Source organism: Danio rerio, chromosome 18 (genome assembly GCF_049306965.1).
Source record: "Danio rerio strain Tuebingen ecotype United States chromosome 18, GRCz12tu, whole genome shotgun sequence".
Lineage (NCBI taxonomy): Eukaryota > Metazoa > Chordata > Actinopteri > Cypriniformes > Danionidae > Danio > Danio rerio.
In genome coordinates, this window is record NC_133193.1 from 7,452,695 (window position 1) to 7,478,891 (window position 26,197).

The following is a 26,197-nucleotide window of genomic DNA, read 5'->3' on the forward strand; positions in this document are numbered from 1 at the left end:
CTACTTGAGTTACTTTTGCAATACTTTTTTACCTGGCTTGATCTCTTTCAGAACTTTTCTCCTTTCTTTTTTATTAGAGGAATTCTGCAATAAACAATGTCTGTATAACCTAAACTTATCTTAACAATTAAATAAATATAATATTTTTTTTATTGCATTTTGATCACATAAATGCCACCTTTGTGGGTGTAAAATTACACTGTAAAAATCTCCGTAATTAAGCAGTTTTCCATATTTTGTGATTCATGCTTTTATTTGTTATTTTCCCACATTTATGTATTCTTTTGAATTGCGTTATGGGATCTTGATATTTCTTCTAACAACTTTTAACCTTGAAAACTTCAAAAAGTGACTTTTACGAACATTTTTAATAGCTTAAAGTGATTTATCGTCTGGGTTGGTGTTAAATATTATGCTACAAAAACCTTGTAACTAACTGCCAGTACAGTTTCTGTTATTTTACAGACTTATTTCTCTATTTCTTATACATTATTTTATTTCAAACTACTAAAATATCAATAAAAGTCACTTTGTTAAACTGTAGAGTTGAATTTTCAACATTAAAAGTCAACAGAGCAGAGATCAACATCCCATGATGCAATTCACAACCGTAAATAAATGGAAAACACTTCAGTCCAGATATCAGTCCAGAATTGCACAATATGCATATTACTTATGTCAGTAATGGTACAAATCGTATCATAGTTTAAATCAAGTGTTCATTTTATCTATTCACGTATTTTATGTTTTTTAAATGTTAATGTGTTTACAGGTTTGGCTCCTCCCACTCATGTGCATGCTGGTGTTGTGACTGACAGCTCCATTGAGCTCCTGTGGGACAGACCTGAAGGAGAAGGCCACTATTATGAGGCACTGTGTATGAACTGCGCTGATACTGTCATGGTACGATCCTGTGTGTGAGTACAGTACATACAGTTTCCAGTGTTTAATGTCTATGTCTTATGGTAAATTGTGATTTAACCAGAAAAAAAAAATCTAAATAATATTACTGAATATGTCGTGTCACGGTGGCACAGTGGGTAGCACACGCTCACAGCAAGAAGATAGTTGGTTTGAGCCTTGGCTGGGTCAGTTGGCATTTCCGTGTTTTACTGATTACTGATCATATTCATTTACACCGTGAATATCATTTTTAAGATCATGGTAAAAAGATTCACTTCTTATTTCTTAAGTGAATGAAATAACACACACAAAAAGCCATCAAAGATATCACCATTTTTATGAAACTGAAGTGAAATGCTGTTTTTCTTACACGATTGTCTGTGATACTCGATTCTGATTGGTCAATTGTGACATTTCTAGGTATGTTATGGACCCTTTTCACATTTTCGGGTTTCTCAGTAGCAGAAGTCATTAGAGTTGGGTTAACATTAAAAAAATAATAATAATTTTAAGTCCTATTTGCTGAAATAATGAAAGAAAACTCATCAAGACTTTCAGAAAAATAAAAATATTTTGTGATTAAATTAGAAGAAAGTACAATGAAGAAAGATGATATAATACATACATAAATACATGTAATTTTTTTTTTTTTACGTTAAAAAATTTCAAGGATTTAAGATGCTGATGACCGTTAAACGTGTCTTGTGAAAAGGATTCATTCCCAGATAACAACCTCTGAATAAGACTCATCGGTACATCCACATCCACATAATTGCATCCACATTCATATCCCTGTCCCACCGTGGTTTTTGACTGTTTGGCGCTATCTTGTGAATAAATAATAGCCTATAGTTTTATCAAATTCTTTGCTTTAATCAGTCAGTTTCTGTTAGCTCTGCATTTTTGACAGTTTGGCGCCATCTTGTGACTGAATAATGCGCAAGTTAGCAGCTGTTTTTGTTTCCTTCAGTTTTGCTTTTAATTAACTTAAACTATCACACATCAGAACAATGTTTGGTGTCTAATACTTTATATAGCCTATGTTTTGTGGCAGGTCGCCGTGTAATAAGCAGGATAAAGTTCATCCGGGAGTGTAATTTTTGCAGAATAATAGTCTTATCCAACAGTGCTCGCCACGTGTCAGGCTGTCGATAAACCTGACAGAGTCTATTGTGCAGTAACGGTCTCCTATACTCAAATGAGAGGGAACAGTTTGTTTAATACTTTTTTGTGTGTGTTTCTAGGTGCAGAAGGTTGTGGATACGAGGGCAGTTTTTAAAGATGTTATCGCAGGAAAGCTGTGCAACATTTCAGTCAGAACCGAGAAGGAGTTTTTCAGGGATAGTCCAGCAGTGTACCTCACCATTAGAGCTGGTAACGTTACAAACCCTGTCTATAACAGTTTCTGTACGGCTTTTGGACAAAACTTATTTTATAGAGAATGTGCAAATAATTACACTGTTAACATGTTAGACTGTTGCTAGTATGTTTAAGCTAGCATTTTCCTTGCTAGCATGTTGCTAGCATGTTTTAACACGTGCTATTTCAGTGTTTGAACACATTACCGTATTAGAATATAAGTTTTACCATATGTTCAGCATATTTTACCATGTTACTAATGTTAGTAGGCCTATGTGTTAACCTATGGTGTTAACCATGTTTTAGCATATTGCTAGCAAGTGTTTTATGTTTAAGCACATTACTGTAAAAGCATTTTTGCATGTTTTTACATTTATCTGAGGTATTAGCAAATTTTAACACTGTGCTATACACTGTAATATAACTAGCATATTTCCCACATTGCTAGCATGTTTTAGCAATTTTTTAGAATTATTTAACATGTTGCCAGCACCCTTTACCGAATTGCTAACTTGGTGCTAGCATGTTTAGTGGACACTGTGTCTGTGTTTTAAAATATTACTGTAATGTTGACATAATCATACTTTTAGCATGTTTTAGCACTTTAGGCTATGATGGTTTAACACTGTAACAATGTTATCCATGCTGGTAGCACCTTTTGTTACATTGTTAACATGTTTTAGCACATTACTAGCATGTTTTAGCAACTGTAAGCATGTGTTAGAGAAAATTGCAAGTTTTAACAGATTGCTGGCATTTTTTCACATAATGCTAGGATGTGAAATGTTTAGCATATTGACAGACGTTTTTCAGTATAACTACCATGAACTGCCATATTGTTAGCATGTATTAGCACTTTACTAATATGATTTAACACATTTGTCCTTTCTTTTTTTGCCATTTTCATTTATTTCATTACTTTTCTTTATAACTTTTGAAACCATAACTTTTGTTTGTTTGGGGTTTATCTGTTTGTAGCTCCCAGTTCGGTCAGTTTGTTGCCGTTTCAGAGGACATCAGTGTCTCTCGGCGTGCGCTGGAGGGCCTACCGGGGGGTCACAGACTCATTCATGCTGTCCATCAGAAATTCAACCTTTATCTTTCACGCCAATCAGAGTGCGTCTGATGACAGGTGAGGATTTAGATCACTTTTCTGCCCTGAGCATTCATCCTTTATGTGAGAGAGCTTTGGACTTTGTCATTTCAGAATATACCAATTTGACAACCTGTTGCCCGGAGGTATGTACACTGCCGAAGTGAGCAGTGTCAGTGGAGACAGACGAAGTCTTCCAGCTTCTGCAACTGCTAACACACGTGAGTGTGGCTGCCATTTAAGTTTGTGAAGTTGCTGAGACTTTTATGTTGAATAGCTGGGAGGGGGTTCATTTTGTGCATCGTAGGCCCTTTTTTACAATGACGGCACTTCACTTCCCCTTGTCGGCAACTCAGTGTATTTTTAGTTTACCTTTCGGTTTACCTTTGAATGAATAGGAGACTTCTCTGGAAAATGTACTAATTAAAATATTAACATTGCCTGTTCTGATTTAAGAGTATTACAGTATTGGGTATTTTATTATTTTATTTGCTTGTTTATTTTACAGGGACAATACACTTGACATTGTTATACAAAGATAACCGATGTTGTGTACATAGGGCATATACTGTAGCATAAAGCTAATTTGCAGCCCTCGTCCCTGGTTAGGCTTTACATTATAAAAAAATAAAACTAATAATAATAATACTAATAAAGAAAACCGGCAAGAATAAAACACAATACAGCAAACATGTACAATATTTACAGAGATAAACATAAGATGCAAGTCCATATGGATAAAGAGAAATGTAAATGGGACCAACCTGAAAGAGTAATGCTTAATGTTCACATTGCTGTAAAGATTTCAACCATTCTTTCAGCTTTACAGAAAAAACTGGGAGTTCTGATTGTAACTTGAAATGAACAGGCATGGCATTCCATAGATGTGAACCTTTTACTGAAAAGGATGACTGACCCACAGCGGTTCTGCATCTGCGGATTCTACAATTCCCACTTACTGCCCCTCTAGTCTTCGCCCCATCACTACTGAATTTATTTATTAACTCACAAACTACTTTAGGAGTAAGACCATGTATACACTTAAACATGTTTTTTAAAAACGAAAACTTGAAAAAACTATCAAAACTTAACAAATTATATTCTTTAAGAATTTGACAATGCTGATTATGTGTCCGAATGTTTCACATACTAAACTACTTTCTGAGTTTGAAAATGATTCTTTAAGTTATTAAGAATAATAAGCTATTGTTCATCAAGCAAAGTATATGTTTGCAACATTTTCACTTAATAATTAAGTTTATTTCCTCAATATTTTTACCTTGATGCTGCTATGAATATACATTTATATTATCTGTTATATGTATATATGTTCCAGCATGAGTAAAATTCTTTTTTAAATGTTCTCAGATTACCTGGTATGTTTAAAAATGTCTATAAATGTATTGAGGTTTATCATTTATTATTTATTGATTCAATAATGTTTTGTTCAGTTTCTCCATTAGAATAAATTAAGTCAATGTCCTGCAAATTCGAATAATGTCATAATCCATACCTGCCAACACTCCAGTTTTTCCGGGGAGTCTCCCGTATTTCAGACCCATCTCCCACCCATCTCCCGTATTGTTCTGTCTCCCGGAAAACACCTGGAATCCCCCCCAACCCCACCTAACACCCCCTTTCCCCCTTTTTATTTTAAATAATTAAAGCTTTTTGTTACAGTCCCCATGTGCACCGAACCCAACGCAAACCCATCTTCATACTCTTCAGTTCACTCCCCACCCCGCTGTTCACTTTGCGCGTACTCCTCTCCCTCCCTCCTGCTTTTCACTTCGCGCGCACCCCTTGATGAAATCTCACGTATCTTATGATCCGAATGTTGGCAGGTATGTCATAATCTAATAATACTGAAGTAAAATGCCGTCGTCTTGGTGTTATTTTTGCAATTGTACATTACACCTGTGTAAACATCTGAAATCTTTCTTTGCCAAATGTCGACAAGTGCATACAAACTTCATCTGCAGAAAAGTCAGCAACACAAAGCAATAGACTGTGTTTAAAGCACTTTGCATTTTCTTGGTTCAAGCGCAAGTCTGGATGATATGTACCTTTTTTTTTAAATGCTAGATGTCTCACCTTGAATGTCGATAGTATAGTAAATATACAGCTGACTGGATGAGTTCTCTATGGGGAGTTCTGTGTAGGCGGAAGTAACGATACACTGTGTGGAGTGAAACAGGACACTGCGTGACATCATGTGAAAAGGGTCTACTCCCTCATAACAAACTAGCAAGCGGAAGCAAATGATCAAACTTTGATTGAAGATTACCAAAGCTTTTTTTTCTGTAAATTAACTTGCATAAATGACATGTTTACCTAACCGACAACAATGTGCTGTAGCAAAATAAACAATGTACATTTTGATTTCACATGTGTAGACCCGCCAAATGTCCACATCAGTTACTCACACTAAAGTTGTTCTTAACATTTATGAATTACTTTATGTTGAATACAAAACAAGATGTTTTGAAGAATGTTGGACACTAGCAGCTATTTACATCCACTGTAGGAAGAAATAAAACTAAGGAGGTCAATAGCTGTGGTTTTTCAACATTCTTCAAAATATCTTCTTTTGTGTTCAACATAAAAACTCACAAAGGTTTGAAACAAGTGAAGGATGAGTAAATGGTGACAGAATTAATGTTTTTGAGGAAGCTATCCCTAACTTTTAAAGAGTCAATAAACCTGCTCACAAATCCACATGTTAGCTTTCCTCCAAAAACCGCTGGCATTTCGGTACTGCCTGCATAAACACTGCCCTCTAAAGTAACATGCTAATTAAAATGCAACCTTATAAATCACTCATTAGGTGCCACTCAGTTTTCATACTTACTGTATAAACTATTCTGTTCTTTTTAAAAAAATAAAATTGCTCACTTTTATTGTGTGTTCTCTTTGAAAAAGAAAGGAAAATCTTTTTATTAAACCTAAAAACCTATTAAACCTATTTAATTTGAAATGAAAATGCTTATACTAACCCTCTTTTGTTGCCTACTCAATGTCAATATCATAATACTGTATATCACAAGAAAAACTTCAGCAATTATCACAAGAAAATGTTATATCGTCATATACCTATTACCTGCTTATACAGTACCAATATACCTGCTCCGTAATATTTATGTAGAAAGTGGGATTTACTTATTTTTATTATTTATTTTATATTCAAATTTTAGTTAATTAAATTGTTTAATGAAGATTAATTAAGAGTGTTGTAATTAAGGTTTGAAATGCCATAGAAAGGTTTTATTTGTTATCACTATTTTATATGGTGCTCTGACTAACAATCAACATTTTTCAATGTATTTATTTATTTATTTATTTATTTTATATATCATTTTTGGATGAATAAAAATGTTATTTATATATTATAAAATATATTATAAAATGATTTAAGATTTGAGATCGTTTGTAGCATTACCACTGAGACTGCAGGTCAATTCTTGCTCAATGGAAGCATTATTTACTTAAAAAATCATCATGATTGTTTTTTTTTCCAGCAAACGTATTGAAGTTAATTCTGCTTTTGTCTTCTTACAAAAGATTTGTATTAAATTGCTCATGAAATAAATGTATGATTTTTATCTGGCTCTTTTATTTATTTAGAACAGCATTAAGGTCAATTGAATGAAATGTATGCTAACCAATATTAGAACAACCTGTTCCCCATAAGCATCTATGATGACTTCAGTGGCATCCACTGTGTATAGGCAGCTTAAACTCCTAGGGATAATGGCCACATACAAGGTCAGTACATTTTAGCTCTTATGTTTTATGTTTTATATTTTTTACAGACATACAGTGTCATCCTGCAACTGTTTTGCAGCATATAAAATGTCCCAAACACTATTTTAACTCTCCAAAATGGGCAGAAAATGTTGTTTTTACTGATAGTCAAAATATGCTAAAAATATATGTGTATATGTTATGAATGCATTAAAAAGCAGTCAGGAAAAAAAACTGTGTTCAAGACAGAAATAAAGAGTTTTTCATTCTAATACACACAAAGGTGACTTTATTGTGTTTTATGGATATTCGGACCACGAGTCCACATATATGAACATAATATGCCCCTAAAAGTACATCATATCAAAAGATAATTCTTCAGTTTTATTCTAATTAGGTTCCAATAAGCCCAAATAGCAAAGAGAAATAAAAAATGCATGTAAAAAAACAGCTTGGGCCTTAAGCAAACTCACACACTTGCTCTCAAAACACTTTTGTTTATCCCTCAGTTCCCGAAGCTCCCGATGACCTCATATTCATTGAACAGGAAGTGAACAGCATGTTTGTGATGTGGACACGCCCACCGGGCAGAGTGGATGGGTATAGGGTAGGTTGACTTCTTAATCAGCCAATCAGTATCGAGATCCACATTTGACAGTGAATACTGTGTATAATAATATTTTTCAATATTTAACTTTTATCTGTTTGCTTACTGTACATTTGTCAGTTGATTATGCACAGAAGTTATGTACAGTAATAAGAGTTATTAAGAGTTGATTTGTATTGTAAGCATGACTAGACTAGTGTATGGCCCTTTGCACGCCTGTTAAAACTTTCATACTGAGCGTCTCAGCTGAAATGTAGCCTGGCAACACCCTGTAGCCCCGTGTGCTCGGGTTACTGCCTTCCTCATAATGCATGAGCACCAGTCCTTCAATAGACCTCACAAAGAGAGGGAAGGTATCCAAATGTGCAAACTTCAGTGGGTGCTTTGTGTGCACTTGGAAGTTTGGGATGAGATGGCTTTTCGTTCATTGGTCCTGCCAGGACCCCAAATATCTATTGGCTAATTTCTTAAGTTCATCGATCACTTAAGCTTTATTTATTCATTTATTTTTTATTGTACTTTTAATAGTTATCTATTATGGTCACCAAGACTGATTTTTAAAGGCAGTAAATGCAGAAATCATCATCATTATGTCAGTTCTATTAATTTCAAAACTGTTTTTTCTTTATCAACATTTTATTGTTTATTGTTTATATTTTAACAATTCTTTTCTGACATTTATTATAAACTATGCTTATGTGGCTTTCATTGTTGGTGTTTTATCAGTTGTGCTATTAAAGCACTTTCTTGCATTATATAGGTTTAAGTTTAAGTTTAACAACTTTATTAATCCCACCAGGGGCAATAAGATTAGGGTAGTAGCATTCCATGATATACAGTGTCCAGAGTATTGAGTATTAGAATACTAGAGTACAGAGTGTTGAGACAAAGTATATTTTCTACACTGTAAATGCGAATAGTATTCCTTACTATCAAAATTCTAGTGTGTTTACTTAATTTTAAGCTAATTGTTGAGTTTACTAGAAATGCATTAGTGTTGCTGACATAGTAAGGTATAAAGTTCCCATAACTAATGTAATTTGAGTAAAATTGCTTATAAGGGCTAAGCCATGCTGTTACGCATGCGTACTGGGTGGTGATTTCCCATCCCCCATCCCGAGTCACAACCAACCGCCACCCAGCACCGCCATTGAAGGACAGGATTTCATATTGAGAAGATGTACTGCTGTAAATCAAGGTAAACTTTTAGTTTTAATTACTACTTTGATTTTATTTGTATAGTATCAGTAATCTGTTTATTTCCTGCACTTTGTGAAATTGTTTGCTGTTTTGTGAACTAATTAATAGCCCATGATGTTGTGACTAAACGTTTTGACCACTGCACGTTATTTGCAATACTGTCTACTTTACTAGATAAGCTATTTTTAGCTGCTTAGTCCTTTTTAATAACTATTAATAATTTGTAAAGTTAGTAGTAATTTGTAAAGTGGGCGTTATGCTCTAAAAGAGTGGGCCGCGCCATTTTAAATGATGCACTGAGAGAGCAAGAGCGCGCGCAATGATCCGTTCAAATAGATGTAAAGTTAACACATAGCTGTAGGTCTACATTTTTAAAAAAGAAAACGAAACCTATTTATCCGCATTACAAATACAGTAACGTTAGTTATCGCTGAACTTTAGTGGCGCTTGTTGTGACGAAAATATGCGTGTTTTTTTTTTAAGATTTACTTTTATGAGATCACCTGCAGGAAGCAGGTGAGGAGATCAGCTGTGATTCGGTCCGGCGTCAGCGAGCGGCTCATGACCAGACCAGTCGTTTTTTTCTCCATGATCGCCGGGGCAGCAGCAGTTTTAACCCGCCGAGGCTTTTAGAACATTATAAAGCAGATTCAGCTCAAAATGGACCCGTGAGTGTCGTAGGTAATTTAGGATTTCGATGCGATTACGATTCGTGTCACTGTATGAGGCAGATACATATTTACACATGATGCTAAAGTGTGCTTATGCTAACAATCCCTATGAAACTTAAAGTTAAACTTATGAAAATGCGAGAGATATTTAATTAACTCATTTATTTGTTTTATATGCTATTTGTCTTTTCTTTATGCCGTTTTGAAGGTTTATTCCAGTGTTGCCGTTACGTTATTAAGTGTTTTGTATTGCTGTAATGACAAATAAATCTGACCAGACGCGACTGAATATGTGTGATGGATAACGTTAATGATGAAGTGGTATAACTCGTACAACCAAGCACAGAAACATCCCTTTGTTTGCTCAATATCACACAAAGGCATCAACAAGCATTTGTTATAAGCAAACTTTCTGTAAAGAAACAGGCTTTGCCAAACCTGTTAGTTTGCATTTTTAAAGAAGGTTTCACTAATTTTTAACAATTTAGGGCAAATAAATTTGAACAATTACAAGGTTGTTTAAAATGTAGCACACCATTAGAGTATTGTGAGTGGCATATTTGGTTTGTAATATCATTATACCCTTTATTTATTTTTTATTTCAGACTACCAGTTTGTGAGCTGATATGCAGTGGAAATGTAAGTTTTGCACTTACACATCAAAGAAAAACTTTTTGAACAATACCGCACAAGCCATAGAACATATTCATGAATTGTTCTATTAACGTTACCTTGTCTCCATACTGAGTGTCAGGGTAATTTTAAATCGTTTAATGCATTAAAAGTACATTTAACAAAATTCTCAGCAAAGAACTGCATGATCAAGAATAGTCCGAATATTTTGTCCATTTGAATAATCATCTGAGGACTAGTTAGAAATAGGGTTGTTGTGTTGTGATACCATTAATTTATGTTACAATACTATACCAGCTGAAGTATGGTGATACCAAGTAGTATTGCAATACTGTAATTCATAACTTAAATCCATGAAATAAAGAAAAATGTCAGAAATAATATATTGTATATGTTATTATAGGCCTACTTGAATTTAAATAATTCCCTTATTGTTGAAAAAAGTATTTGCACATCTCTTCACCTAAAATGTATTCATTCCAGCAAAAAAAAATACATTAAAATAAAGATACATAAAGAAAAGAGCATTTTTCCAACAAACCTAGGCTATATGAAGTGGTCAAAAATTGTTTCCTGTTGCTATTTTGGGTTTTTCATCTATCATACTTTTTTCACACTTATTATCGGATAAGAATCCAAAGTAATTCAAAATTTCACTTTATGAGTCATTCTTTTTAATAGATTGTCACGGTTGTTGTAGCTATTATATCATATTGACAGGAACAGAAATAAACGAATTCCGATTCAAAATGAACCATCACAAAATATGCAATAGGCTACTATAAAAGGCGCAAATTCTACAGTTTTACAACCTTAGAAGGCTCCATAGACTATTAAAATACAATGATCTATTGTTGCTGAATCGTGTATTTTAGTGACTTTTTCACATGCAGCATTATGTATTGTAGGCAGACTGTTAATGACAATACTACCGTTTACAAACTACAGTGGCACCGCCAGTATCTTGGAGCCATAGTATCACGATACTACCATAGTACTGGTAAACCGTGCAACCCTAGTCAGAAAGTTCAGTGTCCTTTTAAAGACATCAATTGAGACAAATATTTATTCTACTTTTAATGCGCATAAAAGTAAGGCACACCAGCAACAATGCCATGATTATATTTAATCGGGGGTTGTGTTTATTACTGTTTGGTGACAAGTATAGCTCATGCTTTTGATGACAGGCGCCGGGAGTATTTGGCAGCTTTTATTATTCAAGAACATTTAACTATGTCATGTTAAAGTGTAACATCTGTTGCTAAATGGCATTGCATTGTATCATTGCATGTGTTTCTGATTTCTGTTTTTTGTTTTAGAATTTCGCTTAGCCATGTCAATAACACTTTACGTTTTTGTGCACAACAGTGACATCCAGAAGGAAGTCATAGAGGAAACACCAGCTGATGCAAGTGCTGCAGAAGGTTTGTTTTCTTTTCAAAACTTTGTGATTTTGTGAATTTGTGTTTTTGAATGTTATTAATGACTAATAATGTTTTGATTGGATCTTTGCAGAATTCAATCGAATATCAGGAAGAAATGTGAGATCCAAGTTCTACGCTGCATTGGACACACACTGCTCGTTTGATTGAAATAAAAATAAAAAAAACAGGAGAAAATTGCAGAAGAAAACTAGAAGAAATTTTCAACATGTTAATTCAAAGGTATTTTTGTGACATCATCTTTGAATCATAATTTGCATTTGATTGCAATAAATTGCATTTGATGTTTTCATTGGGCTATAATGCATGTCTACCTGTCTTTAATTTTTCAAGGTCATCTGGCAGCAGTTCTCCGGGGTCTTTCAGTCCTTTAGAGGGATGAGTCTAAAGAAATTTTCAGGATGTGTTTTGTAAGTAGTATTATTGTTTCTGCTTTCTTAGACTGGAAATGAAGCAGTCATTCCAGTTTACTTCACTTATTAATAAAAATTTTCAATTTTATAAAAATAAAACAAATGCATTTGCATTTATATATAATTATGGAAATTATAAATTATAAAATGTTTGCATTTAATGTAAGTATTTGAAAGTAAGAGGGATGTTATATTATGGCCTTTGGAGCAAGAGCATTGCTATGTTGCAAATACAGCAGCTTGTTCCGTCACAGGGTCAGTTAGCTTCATAGGCCAGTGAAGTAATGAATGCATTTCTTTAATTTTTAAACACACTTGTTTTGAAAAGGAGGAAGATTAGCTTGAAAAAAAAATCTTAATAAGTGTAATACCTATGTAATATGTTGAGAGAACTATAATTTCAGTTGAAAGAACCTGCTGGATTAAGATGTAAAAAGATAGTGTTAAAAGCCACAAAGTCAAAGATGCTCCGTATTATAACCAACCCTGTGAAGTCACCTGCTGTGGGATTGTAGATGGCTGCACCCTTGTTCTAAAAGCCATACTAAAACATCAATTTTCTTATTAAAAAATAGTTATTAATACATTTTTAAAAAGTGTGCTAAATAATGCAAACTTGACTCACTGCTTTAATCTAGCAAAACCAAATGCATTCATTAATCGGTTTCCAATTTATTATGTTTTCCCTACAAAATATTTATATTGATTATGTAGCACCAATTGGTCTCTCACACATTTGCATTTAATTTCTTGAAAATGTTTTAAAAGTACTTTTACTGCAGTTTGTTTTATTACATTACAGTGTTTCTTTAATCAAAAAAAAAATTATTGTTCCTTTAGAATAGTATCATGTTCAAGATACTGGAATTTAGTACCAATCTCTGCTGCAATTTTAAGCAGCAAATTTCCTGCTAACATTTTAAGCACTTTTGAGCACATTTTTAAACAGCACTGTTTTGCCATTCTGTTCACATGCTTAACAGAAATGACACTCAACAATGCTCAAATGTTAGCAGGAAATGGATGTTTTTAAAATTACTATATGGATTGGTAATAAATTCCACTATCATGACAAGCCTAGTAGAAGCAGTACAGGCAAATCCATCGTGTTGGTCTACATTGAAGAAGGAGCACCATAGCAAAGCCTTCTTATAAGAAGCATTTGAATGTAAAATGTACTATAAACACAAATAGTCATGCTAATAAGCAACTAGTTAATAGGGTAATTGGTTCCTACTAAAGTGTTTCTAAATTAAGCACAAGGAATTGTATTTTTTTCACCTCTGCTTTTGGTCTCCTGGCCACTACAGGCTTTATTAGTGCCATTTAGAATATCAAACTTTACTTATTTTTCTTTCTCTATTCATAGAATGTAATTGTAGAGTCGGACTTCAGTGCAGAAGATGTTGGCCTGCTGACTGTCGTGTGTGAAGATGTCTAAAGAACCTCATTATGGATGCAATGTGGGCCTTTATACTGGAAGGAAAAGTGGTTATGGACTTTGCCACATGCAGTATGTCTCTTTTTTTGCTTTGATTTACACACTGAATTCGGACTACCCAAAGACTTTGAGCAATGCATTTGAATTTGTTCAACGTGTGTTGCTTTTGCTGGGAGGGAAGCGTAATGTGTTTTATTCGTCGAGTGCCTATATACTGCTGTGCTTTATGTTTAAAGGTTCAGGTATAATGGCATGTTTAATTACAAAGTGTTGCTTTTTAACATGTTGCTGTTTGCAGTGTTACATTTAGGACTGCAGCATTTTGGTGTTTAAAACACTTTTTTTTTTTTTTTTTACCAAAAAAGTGTATTGTGATTTATAGGGTTGTCAAAAGTATTGAGTTTGGTACCAATCGGTACTGAAATAAATAAAAAAAAAAGTCCATCCATTTCCCACTAACATTGCAAGAACTGATTGGCCATTGTGTTCACATGCTCAGTAGATATGACTGATTGGCTTTGAAGGTCATTATTTTTACCACACTTCACCACTGTTCACCAGGTGCAAAGATACAAAGACACTGGATAACTTCAAAGCACAGTCGATCAGTCGATTCATCACCAGATAGCTTATATGTTAGCTTCTAAACAAATCAGCTATCGACATGGCTTTGAAACACTTCAGTGTCTGTGTAACTTTGTTTGGACTCAGTGAAAAATGGTAAACCTATGACAGTCACAGCCAATCACAGTCATTTCTGTTGAGCATGTGAACACAGTGGCCAATCAATGGTGTTTAAGAACGAGCTCAGTAGCACTCAAATGCTGGTGGAAAATGGATATTTTTAATATTTCAGTATTGATTGATACCAAACTCAATACTTTTGACCACACTAATGTGATATTTTCTGTAGGAAAATCTAAACTACACAGTCTAACAAATTAGCTTTAAAGCTTAATATCTGTTCCTCTGTGAGTGTCTATATGCTGCCATGTTTAAGGTGCTGGTGCAATGGCATGTTTAATTACACTAATTCAAGTATCTTTTTTCCAAGTGTCAAGTATTTAAAGTTTTTTTGATAGATTTTCAAACCTTTTCGAAAACTTGTGTTTTAGGGTTGAACATGTTTATTATATTTTTTGTCTGTATTGCTGTTTACAGTATATTACAGCACTTTACAACAGGTTTTTACAAAACTGTATTGTGTACAAGTGTATTGTGATACTAAAATATCACAAGTGTATTGTGAAATTCTGCTAATTTTGTCAAATAAAATGTTTACATTTAAGACCTGTATAATGTCATTACTTGTAAGTTGAACTACATATTTTATGTTCAGTTTAATTGAAGAAAATGTGGAAACCGATTGCACGTAGTTTCTTTAGTTGACATTACTTAAAATGGTGGATTAAAACAATGTTGAGACTACTAGCATTCAAGATGTTAACTGAACATGGTAGAACAGTATTAGTTAAATAGAGTTATTAAAGTAATCTTACTATAAAACCCTAAGTAAGATTACTAAATAATGACAAGTATGTTAACTAGAATTTTCTATTAAACTTACTTAATTTTTAACAGTTAGTTTACTTTATAAGTTTTAGTTTTCTTACTTCAAGGCAATAATTAAACTTAACTTAAGATTTCCTTGTAAGTTTATATTGCAAAAATAAGGCAATCGGTTTCCAAACTTTTTTTAAGTAAACTGAACATGTTAGAATTTACAGTGTACACAAAATATATTCTCTTATGCATCATCCCTTTTACTTCTTTCCAAAAATTTCTAATTTTGCCACACTCCCATATGCAGTGATATAATGTACTTTTAAAAGATGGTATAATAATAAATAAATAAATAAATAATATATATTTAAATTTTAATTGATTTATTTGGTTAGTGTCACACAATCTTTTGGATATCTTCATAATATGCTGTTTTTCAATTCAATTCAGTTCACCTTTATTTGTATAGCACTTTTACAATGTAGACATAAAAGTCGTAGTTCAGTATAGTGTTTAAGTTCAGCTCAGTTCAGTGGGGTTTATTAGTCCCTATTGAGGCCTGAACACTGAACAGCAAATCTCTCAAGCGTAGTTCTGCCGATCCCAAACCATGCAAGCTAGTGGGGACAGCGAAGAGGGATAAAAAAAACTTCACCAATTGGCGAGAGTGAAGAAAAAAAACCTTGAGAGAAATCAGACTCAGTTGGGCACGACATTTGAATTTCTCCGCTGGCCAAACGTCTTGTGCAGAGCTGCAGTCTCAGCGGCGGAGGCAGGAAGTTGACCATGACCACCACTGCAGCTGCTCAGGATACGGCCTGGTCCAGGATATGGACACCTTGGGATCATCTCGTCGCTGGTCTTGGATCCAATCAGTGGTGCTGCGTAGTCTGAGGGCCTCGGGATGAGTATCCCCAGGTGGAAATAGAGAATAAAGAGAATAATTAGCATAGCTGCTGTTCATAGTGTAAATAAAAAAGATGCAGAAACCTGTGAAGAAGTGTTTTTCCACCCAAGAAACAATTCTTGATATCATGATATTTTTGTGGAAATTGTAATCAAAAGTAAAAAAGCAGCATTTATTTGAAATTGAAATCTATTGCATGTTGGAAATGTCTTTACTGATACTTTTGATCTATTTAATGCATCCATTGCTAAATATTTATTAAATTGCAGTGTATTTAATTAGCTTCTGTTTTTTTTTTTTTTTTTAGTTTCGATATGGACTCACAGATCACCATCCTCTTCAGCACCAGCTTGATCTTCACGAAAGCAGTGTCAGCATTCATGATTTGACCCCAGGAAGTGATTACAGCTTTGATATCCAGTCCTTCCTAGGGTCCGATTTCAGCCAGACCACATCCAAAAACATCTCTACAAGTACAAACCTCTCCTAATTATTAAAGCAGTTACAATCTTAAGTTGTGTGCTAATTTACATACTATCAGGGCTTGACATTAAATTTTGATCACCAGCCACTTAGCTAGTAGTTTTCCACTGTTACTAGCCACTCGCCATTTTCACTAGCCACAGTTTTGTTGTTGGGAAAATATGTTTTATATACGTAAATTTGACTTTGGCGTGGGTTGCGGCATGCTAACAGAACTTCATTTAGATTTTTCCACTTGCCTCCTCAATCATTTAACAGTTTTTTTTGTTTATGAACTTACTCAATGAGCATGAGCAAATGGGTTATGCTGTCATAAAAAGTGCTGCATTGCAATTAGTTGTCTTTTACAGGACTTTTCAGGGCTCAACTCAATAAGGATTTATCTTTTTTTTCTCTGGCGACACTAAACTAATTATTTCCTTGCCACAAATTTTAAATAATGTGTCAAAACAAGCAAAATGCTACTGTATACATACACTTTTTATTCAACTAAACAGCTGACATTTAAAAATGTATATATTATCAAGCATTTAAAACTATGCGCAGTGGTCTGTTCTGGCTCAAGATCCCAGATCACCAGTTAACTGTGCAAACAACAACATATTAAAGCAATATTATTGTAAAGGATGATTATTAAACTGTATTAACAAAAATAACAGCAAGCTAAAGAAAGCAGGTAAAAACGTTCTGTGCACAACAATAAAAGGATGACGCCACGCACACGGTTAATGTTAGGCCAATTAATAATCTGTTCTAAATCTGTTTGTAACTTTTTCATTTAGTGGCTAATTCGTATGAATTCATACGATCTACTTTGTACATTTTAGTGCGATTTGCTCATCCCCCAATGACGTTTGGGTTTTGGGGTGGGGTTAGGTGCAACGCCTCCTTTTTGAAATCTTACAATTTAAAAAAAATGTAAAAATTAGCCACTAAACTGGCAAAACATAAAATATTTACGTTTTCTCGTGAGATCAGGCTAAAATCTCAAGCCCTTGAAGGACTGTGGGTGCACAAGCATCGCACTAGATTTTGAGCCAGCACTTGCAATTTAAAAATTAGTTTCAGCCAGCCAAAGTGGCTAGTGGGAGTGGCTGTCTAACCCGCCACAACCGAAATCTAAACGCATTTGGCGGGTTGGCGGGTGTTAATGTAAAGCCCTGCATTCTATAAATGTATTTTTTGAAAGTGTGTCCCAAATTGTAGTGTGTTTAAATTGGTATTCCATAATTACCTGGTTTGTGCACCACGTCTAGTAGAAACACAATGTGTGGAATGGATCGCTGCACACTTTAATGGCAAATATTAACATACAACATATGGCACATTGGTAGGCCCACCCAGAATATGCGCGCGCAGAATTCCGCAGATTTTTAGCCCATCATTAATTCTGTTTATTTACTTGAGTAAATGTGTGTATATCTATATTTATTTCGTTTTTTGATTAATTTCAGTAATATTATTAACTAAAGTGAAAATGTTCATCTGATTTATGTACAATGCAGTGTGTAAAGTCATATTTTCTGTCTTTTAGTAGATATATTATATGACTAACTTGCTTTATTTACCAAATAAAGTGAATCTAATTGGATTTGCATTTTAAACATTAAATAGAAGTTAAAAAGAAATGATTTTTTATTTCATATATTAATGTTTTAGTTATGATACTCCCAAAAAAAAATCCGCAGAAATCTGCATATTTTAACCAAAAATTTCAGCAGAAATAGCAAAAAACATCCGCAGATTCCGTCTGGCCCTACACAGTGGATGGGAATTCAATAAGAACTACACATAGTGCTTGTCACGATATCTATTTTTTGTTTTATGATATATTGCACCAAAATAGATTGCGATAAATTTTAAGAGCGTTTTATGCCACTCATTATGTAATGCCAGAATGACAATATAATAGCATCATAATGCAAGTTGCACTCTTCCAAAGAACACATACTATTTAACACTGAAGAATGTTTAATTTATTCATAGTCATTTTACTGTAACAATTAGGCATTGGAATCTCACTCAGTAGCCTATCAATAATGTTAAAGATGTTTAATATATTTTAATTAGATTAAAAGCCTTTACCATATGGTTGGGATTGAAGTGGCTGGTATTTAAATGTTTTTGTCTTGTCGAGTCTCTTTTGGTCCAGATTAGAGATGCGCGGATGGGCTATTATTTCATCCGCAACCGCATCACAAAACTCATCATCCGTCCGCCATCCATCCGCACTAACATTTTTGACCAAATTTTAAAACCGCACCCGCCCGCCATCTGCTGACTGAGCTCTTTATTTGAATGGCTTATTCCTTTTTATTATTAAGTGAATGTTTCTTTATTGATTATTAGAAAATAGAGAATGACATTAATGACATGCAGTTAATCCAAACGTGCAAGTCAAATCCAGCATTAATTGACGCTTTGAAGTGACGCTAAACAATACGAGGACGTGTCGTTTCACTTGATTCAATTCCTCGGTCCTTGAGTCTTTTTCTTGCGTCCTTCCCTCGCATCCTATAGGGTTGGAAAGACAAGGAAAGAAAGCAGGGAAAGGAAACGAGGATACACAAATAAGAAATGAGAAGCACCCCTATAAAGCTCTCAGAATATCAGCAGTGAACTCTGTCTCCAATTGGCGCACAGGGACAAAAATAAATAAATAGCCTAAATTAAACGCACTGTACTGTACAATTTTTTTTATTATTATTGTAGCCTAATAGAAAACGCATTTTGACACATCATTTCAACATTCAGACGAGAGCGCCTGGGCTCAATGCGCCCTGCTGCACTGAAGGAACGCTCGCTCGCAGCACTTGTTGCTGGAATGCATAGAATTCTCTTGGCAAGGTGCTGTAGTCGTGGGAATGACTGGCCTTGTTTCTCCTAAAAGGAAAGTAGATTTTCCTCTGCTGATCCGTCTATACGGAAGTTTATAGAGGAATACTTCTGTACTTCATCCAGAATTAGTGTATCCGATTCCTCCTCTCATTCTGTGAAGTCAGTCCTAGGCTTTTTCGTTGGTGCGCCAGCTATGTGTACAAAAACAGTACAACCGCCCACCACCCGCCCGAATTTAATTAAAATTGTATTTTTCGTCAAGTCATCCACCCGATCCGCGGTTTTTCCGCGGCTGTACCGCCATCCGCGCATCTCTAGTCCAAGATAGCCAAATTGCTTGTTGCTGGAATCTTGTTGCGTCAGGAAACAGTGTTACTGACTCTTTCTAAAAAATACAAAAGCACATTTTAAAAAGCAAGGTCAGTCTTGATGTTTTTCTCAATGGATCTTTTCTTCCAGGACCAGCCGGTGTCTGTTCGCTCTTTGTGTCTGATGTAAATGTCACGTCCGCCACAGTGTCCTGGGCTGCAGCCGCTGGAGGGTTTGATTTTTATAGAGTGATTGTTAGAAACAGCTCTCATAAGTGGACGATAGACGCGAGTCCACACTTGCAGGAGGTCACAGTCAGCGGCCTGTGGAGCGGCTGCTCATACAACACCACTGTACAGAGATTCAGAAACACCATCAGTGGAGCCGCTGCCACCATCAACATACACTCAGGTCAGACTCTTACCCATCATGCACTCTGGTTATTGTGCAATTAAGGAGATTTCACCCTTTAAACTGAACATTTATCAATGACTGATTATGATTGACTGATGTTAAAATAGGATTCAACTGTAGAGCCTATGGGAGTCAATGAGAAGTTTTAATTCCTTTAAGTCCATTAATTCCTTAATTCATTCATTCATCCATTAGTTCATTCATTCATTCATCCATTGGTTCATTCATCCATTGGTTCATTTGTTCATTCATTCATTCATTCATTCATTCATTCATTCATTCATTCATTCATCCATTGGTTCATTAATCCATTGGTTCATTCGTTCGTTCATTTATTAATTCCTTCGGTCATTCATTCATTCATTCATTCATTCATTCATTCATTCATTCATTCATTCATTCGTTCATTCATTCATTTATTCATTCGTTCATTAATTCCTTCGTTTGTCCATTCATTCATTAATTGAGCCATTCATTTGTTCAATTATTCATTCATTCATTCATTGGGTTATTAATTTGTTCATTCATTCATCCATTAGTTTATTCATTCATTCCAACATTCGTCCATTCATTCATTCCTACATTCGTCCATTCATTCGGTCATTCATTTGTTCGTTGATTCATCCATTTATCCATTAGTTCATTAATTAGTGCATTCATTCATTCATTCATTCATTCATTTGTTCATTCAATTATCCATCAGTTCGTTCATTCTTTTATTCATTTGTTCATCCATTCATCCATTAGTCTTTTTTATTCGGTCATTCATTTGTTCATTTATCCATTCATCCATTAGTTCATTTTTTTTATTTGGTCATTCATTCATTCCTTTGTTCATTCATTCATTCATTCATTCATTCATTCATTCATTCATTCATTTATTCAGTCAGGCATTTGTTCGGTCAATCAATTGTTCATATATTCATCCATTACTTTATTAATTTGTTCATGTGTCCATTCATTCATTCCCCTATTCGTCCATTCATTTATTCATTAATAATTCATTCATTAGTTTATTTGTTTGTTCATTCTTTCTTTCATTTATTCATTCATTCATTCATTCATTAAATCTAAACAATTTATTAATTTGTTCACTTGTCCATTTATTCATTCCCCTGTTCGTTCATTCATTTATTCATTAATAATTCATTCATTAGTTTATTTGTTTGTTCATTCATTCTTTCATTTATTTATTTATTCATTCATTCATTAAATCTAAACCATTTATTAATCTGTATTTATAAATTTGTATTAATTTTTCCACATCACATTATTGCTAAAGAGGCCATCAACAACAATAAATTGCATAAAATATCTGTACACTTCCTTTGAGAGAAGTTTCTTTTTTGATGTTGGGAGCAGGTTATTCAACCACAAAAACTCTCAGAAGAGTAAAATAACTTCATTAAAGTTTCCATATGTACACTCAGATGTGCAAAACACCAAATCTGTGTGTTTCAGTGCCTGCCAGTCCTGAGGGCCTGCGTGTGATAAGTGTGTCACCTCGCTCTTTCTCACTCCACTGGTTGGCATCACCTGGATGTGAGAAGACGTACCAGGTCCAACTTTATCCTGACCACGGCAATATCAACATTACCACCGACACAGCGGACAACAACGTCCAGGTACACACACACACACACACACACACACTCACACAGCCGTATGCCAGGTGTCAGGTAGAGCAGTATCTATGTCAGCTGGGCGGAGTGTGGGTGTGCACTTGTGTGTGGACGAAGGTTGGAGAACAGTAGAGAGAGTGAAAAGGAGAGCATCAGTAATCGAATTTGCATTGGTGGAGGAACTATATTGGTTCTGATCACTCACATACCACTGGTTAGTTACCCGTTCTCTCTTAGTGAGGGGCCATCATGCCATCCTGTTTGCCCTTGCTGGTTATCCTGCATGCGGCCCTCGCTTCTGTTCAGGTAGGCATCAGTTGCGTATTTGCATTGCATGGGTTTTGTGGTAAATAACATGCCTTTTGGGGTTTTTACTCAATTAAATGCATAGAGAGTGGTTTTAAATGCAATTTTAGTTCATCAAATTGTTTAATGAAGATGAATTAAGAGTGTTTTAATTAATGATTGAAATAACACTTATGGAAAGGTTTTATTTGTTAGCATTGCTTCATTTCAAGTTAAACCGGCTAATAATGATTAGATGTTTATATATAATATACAGTTGACGTCAAAATTGTTCGCTTTCCTGTGAATTATTAATATTATGTTATGAATTATGTTAAATATTATGTTTACAAATGTGTTGAAAAAAATCTTCTTTCCAATAAACAGAAATTGGGGAAAAATTTAAAGGGGTGTTAATAATTTCAGAAGGCTAATATTTCTGACCTTAGCTGTATATAATATGTAATATTTTGGCCTTAGTGATTTTGGTTAGTTAGTTGGTTGGTTAGTTTTAATTACAGAGACAGTTCACAACATTTGTTAGACATTCACTTTTACAGCATTTTCCATTTACTGTAAATACTGAAATAAATCAGGGCGGGAAAAAAACAAGTTCGTCATGACAATAACTGATCAACATATCTCTTTACATTAACTTACAATTATACAAAAATTTGTATTTATTTATAGGAGAAAGGGAGTGTGGACGCAATATATGCTAATAAGCATGAAACTTAGGACATTAGGTTGAATGGAAGTTATATACTCAATCCATTTGGACCAAATGTGAATGTAATTTAATTCACATTTGATTGTAATTCCATTGATTGTAATGGTCCAAATGTAATAAACGTGAATTCACATTCCCATTATTCTTATTTAGATAAACCATGTAGAGCACAGGTGTCAATTCCAGTTCCTGGAGGGCCGCAGCTCTACACAATTTAGTTCCAACCCTGCTCCAACACATTTGCCTAAAGGACTCAATTAGTTTGATCAGGTGTGTTTAATTAGGGTTGAAACTAAACTGTGCTGCGGGCCTCAAGGAACTGGAATTGACACCTGTGATGTGGAGTGATTGAATTGAAATTCAAGTGATTTTTACTTTAAACTATTTTGTTTATACATTTCATTTTACTTTGTATTGTATTTTGTAAATTGTAAAAAAAAAAAAATGTTGGGTTGGTAACAACATAAAGGATTTAAGTTAGCCTATTAGTTTTTTTTTTTTTCAAATTTAAGTGGATTGAACATAAAACAATTAAGTTGTGCCAAAAAAATAGTTGTTTTAGCTCATTTTAAATGAGTAGTTTGTTTGTGAATAAGTCATTGAGTGTACTCGTATTTCAAAATGAGATTCAAATGAAATCATCAAAGTTTTTATTTGCAATTCAGTAAATTATTCTTCCAGTCAAAATTTTTCAGACTCTGAACTGAACAGAATTTCAATTAAATTGAATTAAAATAATGAATGAAATAAAAAATTAAATTTGGAAACTTAAAAGGACACAATTTCATAGTATTTTCAAATTTCCAACTCTGCGAGATTTCTCTTCATGAGAACTCTCTCTGTCCCTGTCTCACACACACACACACACACACACACATGCACAGTGGGGTGTTTGAGAGTGATGGTGAGCCGCCACTCGACCTTAGAGGAATTCTTCAAATGGCTTGTGTTTCCTAGAATGAAAGAATACAACAGTACTGGCATACTAACAGAGACTGGAGTGTGTGCTAAATATCACTCTATTCACTTCTCTTTCTTGTACACGACTCCAGGTTCACAAAGTACAGCCATTTTACATTTTACTTTTTGATTATTCCATTAACTAATAGAGCTATTAAAAGAAAAATATATTAAAGCTATTCAGAATTCAACATCATGATCATAAACATTGCCATCAACTATAAAAGGTTGTCTTTAAATCTATTTTTCATTGATATTTGTATTTGCCCTGAGTGAACTTTAGGGTTTACAGACTTTGTAATCTTAAACAGCTTGTGTGATTGGTTGATATTTGGTTATTTATTATTTGCTTTTCAAATCAGATTACGCACAGAAATGCACAAATGTTTTAGCCCATCATTGAGTCTATTTATGTACTTGTGTAAATGTGTGTAAATATATATTTATTTTGTTTTATATTGATTTAAGAAATATTTTTGAATAATATGCAAATGTTTATATGATTTATTAAATGTGTTTGTATGGCAACACAGTTTGTGAAGTAAAATTTTTTTGGATTTCTTTTTGGATTTGCATTGAAAACTTTAAAAGTCTAAAACAAAGTATTTAAGTTCTTAAGCTCTCAAAATCATTATGCATTCTTCAACAGATTTTTTCAAAACCTTTGCGCAGAAATAGCCAAAAATGTCAGCAGATTCTGTCTGGCCTTGGATAAAATACACATTATGTGTTGCATGACTTAGATTTAGCCCTGCTGCTTTTGTCAGGCTATTTTATACTTGATTGATTGATTGATTGATTGATTGATTTGATTTGATTTGATTTGATTGATTGATTGATTGATTGATTGATTGATTGATTGATTGATTGATTGATTGATTGATTGATTGATTGATTGATTGATTGATTGATTGATTGATTGATTGATTGATTGATTGATTGATTGATTGATTGATTGATTTGGGTTATATTTTGTATTGAATAACGCATTCACTCATATTTTGCTTCAATAAACTCGTAATATTCTAGTTATTAAAAATAAGTTAGTAGTAGGTATAGGATATGAGTACGGGATGTAGAATAAATAAAATCATTAATGCATAATATAAAATATAGAAGTAATAAATGGCCAATATTCAAATTGATTGATTGATTGGTTGATTGTGAACTGAATACGCTTTAATTTAACCAAAGTGAAACAACCGAATCAAATTAATTTATATTTTTAGCATGTTGATCTATTAAACACATGCATGCATTTGTTTTCCTCAACAAAACATTGATGATTGCATTAATAATAGAAAATCTATTAATTTTAGATCATTTAGAATTGAACATCACAGACACATTATTAATAAAAAGTCACCTTTTACAATTAAAATGTTGTCTTTGAATCTAATAAATAGTTAGAACTTTAAAGTAACTTAATTTATGATAATATTAGTGCTGGACATAGTTTAATCACGAAAAATTGCATCCAAAATAAAAGTTTGTTTTGACATAATACTGCACTTGTGTATGTACTGTGTATATTTATTATGTATTTATAAATACACCCAATGATTAATCTATGCCCAGCAGTAATTATATTAAGTGCCCAGAAAAGTGGTGTATAAATGAAATAATTATAATAATAATCCATCTCAGGGCCCCTTTGCTATTACATAAAATTGCAAACTGTCTCAGAAAAGTTTCATCAGTAATGGTTAATATTCATTTATTTCTTTGCTGTGATTCATAGAGTGTGTCTGTGTACACGTTCTGCATGGAGTGGATTTGGTCATGTTATCTTGTTTTGCTGCTCTTGTCAGGCTATTTTATCCTCAGATCTGATAAGACTATTGTCTTTCTGGAAGGAGCCGTGTGACGTATCGCCAGTGGTAATTTAGCCTGCCGCTGTTACATTACTTAGCAGACCACCGCAGATGCTTTTGTTTTGTGATGTTTGTGAACAAATTATTTCTGGTGAGATTCATTTGTGTGTTTGTGGGTTTGCGTGAGGCGCATGGATTATTGAGGGCATCTCATGGCTTTGATGCTAAATGATGTGTTATGGAAATATTGGGATGGGTTTGATTTAAGTCTTTATTTTTTATCAGTTCGGTGATTCTTGATCTTGTGCTGACTTTTCGGTTTTACCAGAGGTTTGTTGTGTAATATAAAATTCTTCAATCTACTAGAACATATATGGCTTAAGAGGTTGTAAGCTCAGACATGAAATAAAACTACTGTATAGTCACTTATAGTAAATACTAGGGATGCAACAATACAGTTAGCCCACGGTTCAATACATACCTCGGTTTTTTAACATGGTTTTTGGTTCGGTTCTCATGGCTTGACACATGTTTTTTATTTTTTATTTTATAGGCAATAGGAACAGTAAGAGGTTAGGGTGAAAAAAATGAAAACGATTTATTGCAAAACTCATTTTACTTAAAAGCCAAGAAAAGTACACTAGTTTCTAGTGTACTGTATAAATAAATTAACACTGAAATATGAAATACTGAAAACACATGCTGGTAGCCATGTAATAATAATAATTAATAATTCCTTACATTTATATAGCGCTTTTCTGGGCACTCAAAGCGCTTTACACAATGGGGGGGAATCTCCTCATCCACCACCAGTGTGCAGCATCCA

The 26,197-nt window shown here is 34.0% G+C and overlaps 1 protein-coding gene and 1 long non-coding RNA gene across 6 annotated transcripts in view; both read left to right on the forward strand.

Annotated features, from left to right (window-relative positions):
- ptprq (protein tyrosine phosphatase receptor type Q) overlaps nucleotides 1-26,197 on the forward strand; it is a 137,308-nt gene that overhangs the window by 18,590 nt on the left and 92,521 nt on the right. For 2 of the 4 annotated variants that reach the window (XM_073930217.1, XM_073930216.1), the window contains exons 11-18: nucleotides 773-903; nucleotides 2,148-2,277; nucleotides 3,241-3,394; nucleotides 3,470-3,576; nucleotides 7,609-7,706; nucleotides 16,224-16,389; nucleotides 19,697-19,957; nucleotides 21,422-21,585. In XM_073930217.1, coding sequence (XP_073786318.1) covers nucleotides 773-903; nucleotides 2,148-2,277; nucleotides 3,241-3,394; nucleotides 3,470-3,576; nucleotides 7,609-7,706; nucleotides 16,224-16,389; nucleotides 19,697-19,957; nucleotides 21,422-21,585 — 1,211 coding nt within the window. The other 2 variants (XM_073930218.1, XM_073930219.1) reach the window with 1 other exon arrangement.
- Nucleotides 8,856-14,794, forward strand: LOC137488252 (uncharacterized). 2 transcript variants are annotated; one of them, XR_011007212.2, is made up of 6 exons: nucleotides 8,856-8,904; nucleotides 10,183-10,216; nucleotides 11,579-11,634; nucleotides 11,726-11,874; nucleotides 11,986-12,062; nucleotides 13,448-14,794. It is a non-coding gene; the product is annotated as an uncharacterized lncRNA (long non-coding RNA). The 2 variants fall into 2 exon arrangements; XR_012394279.1 differs by lacking the exon at nucleotides 8,856-8,904 and adding an exon at nucleotides 9,450-9,574.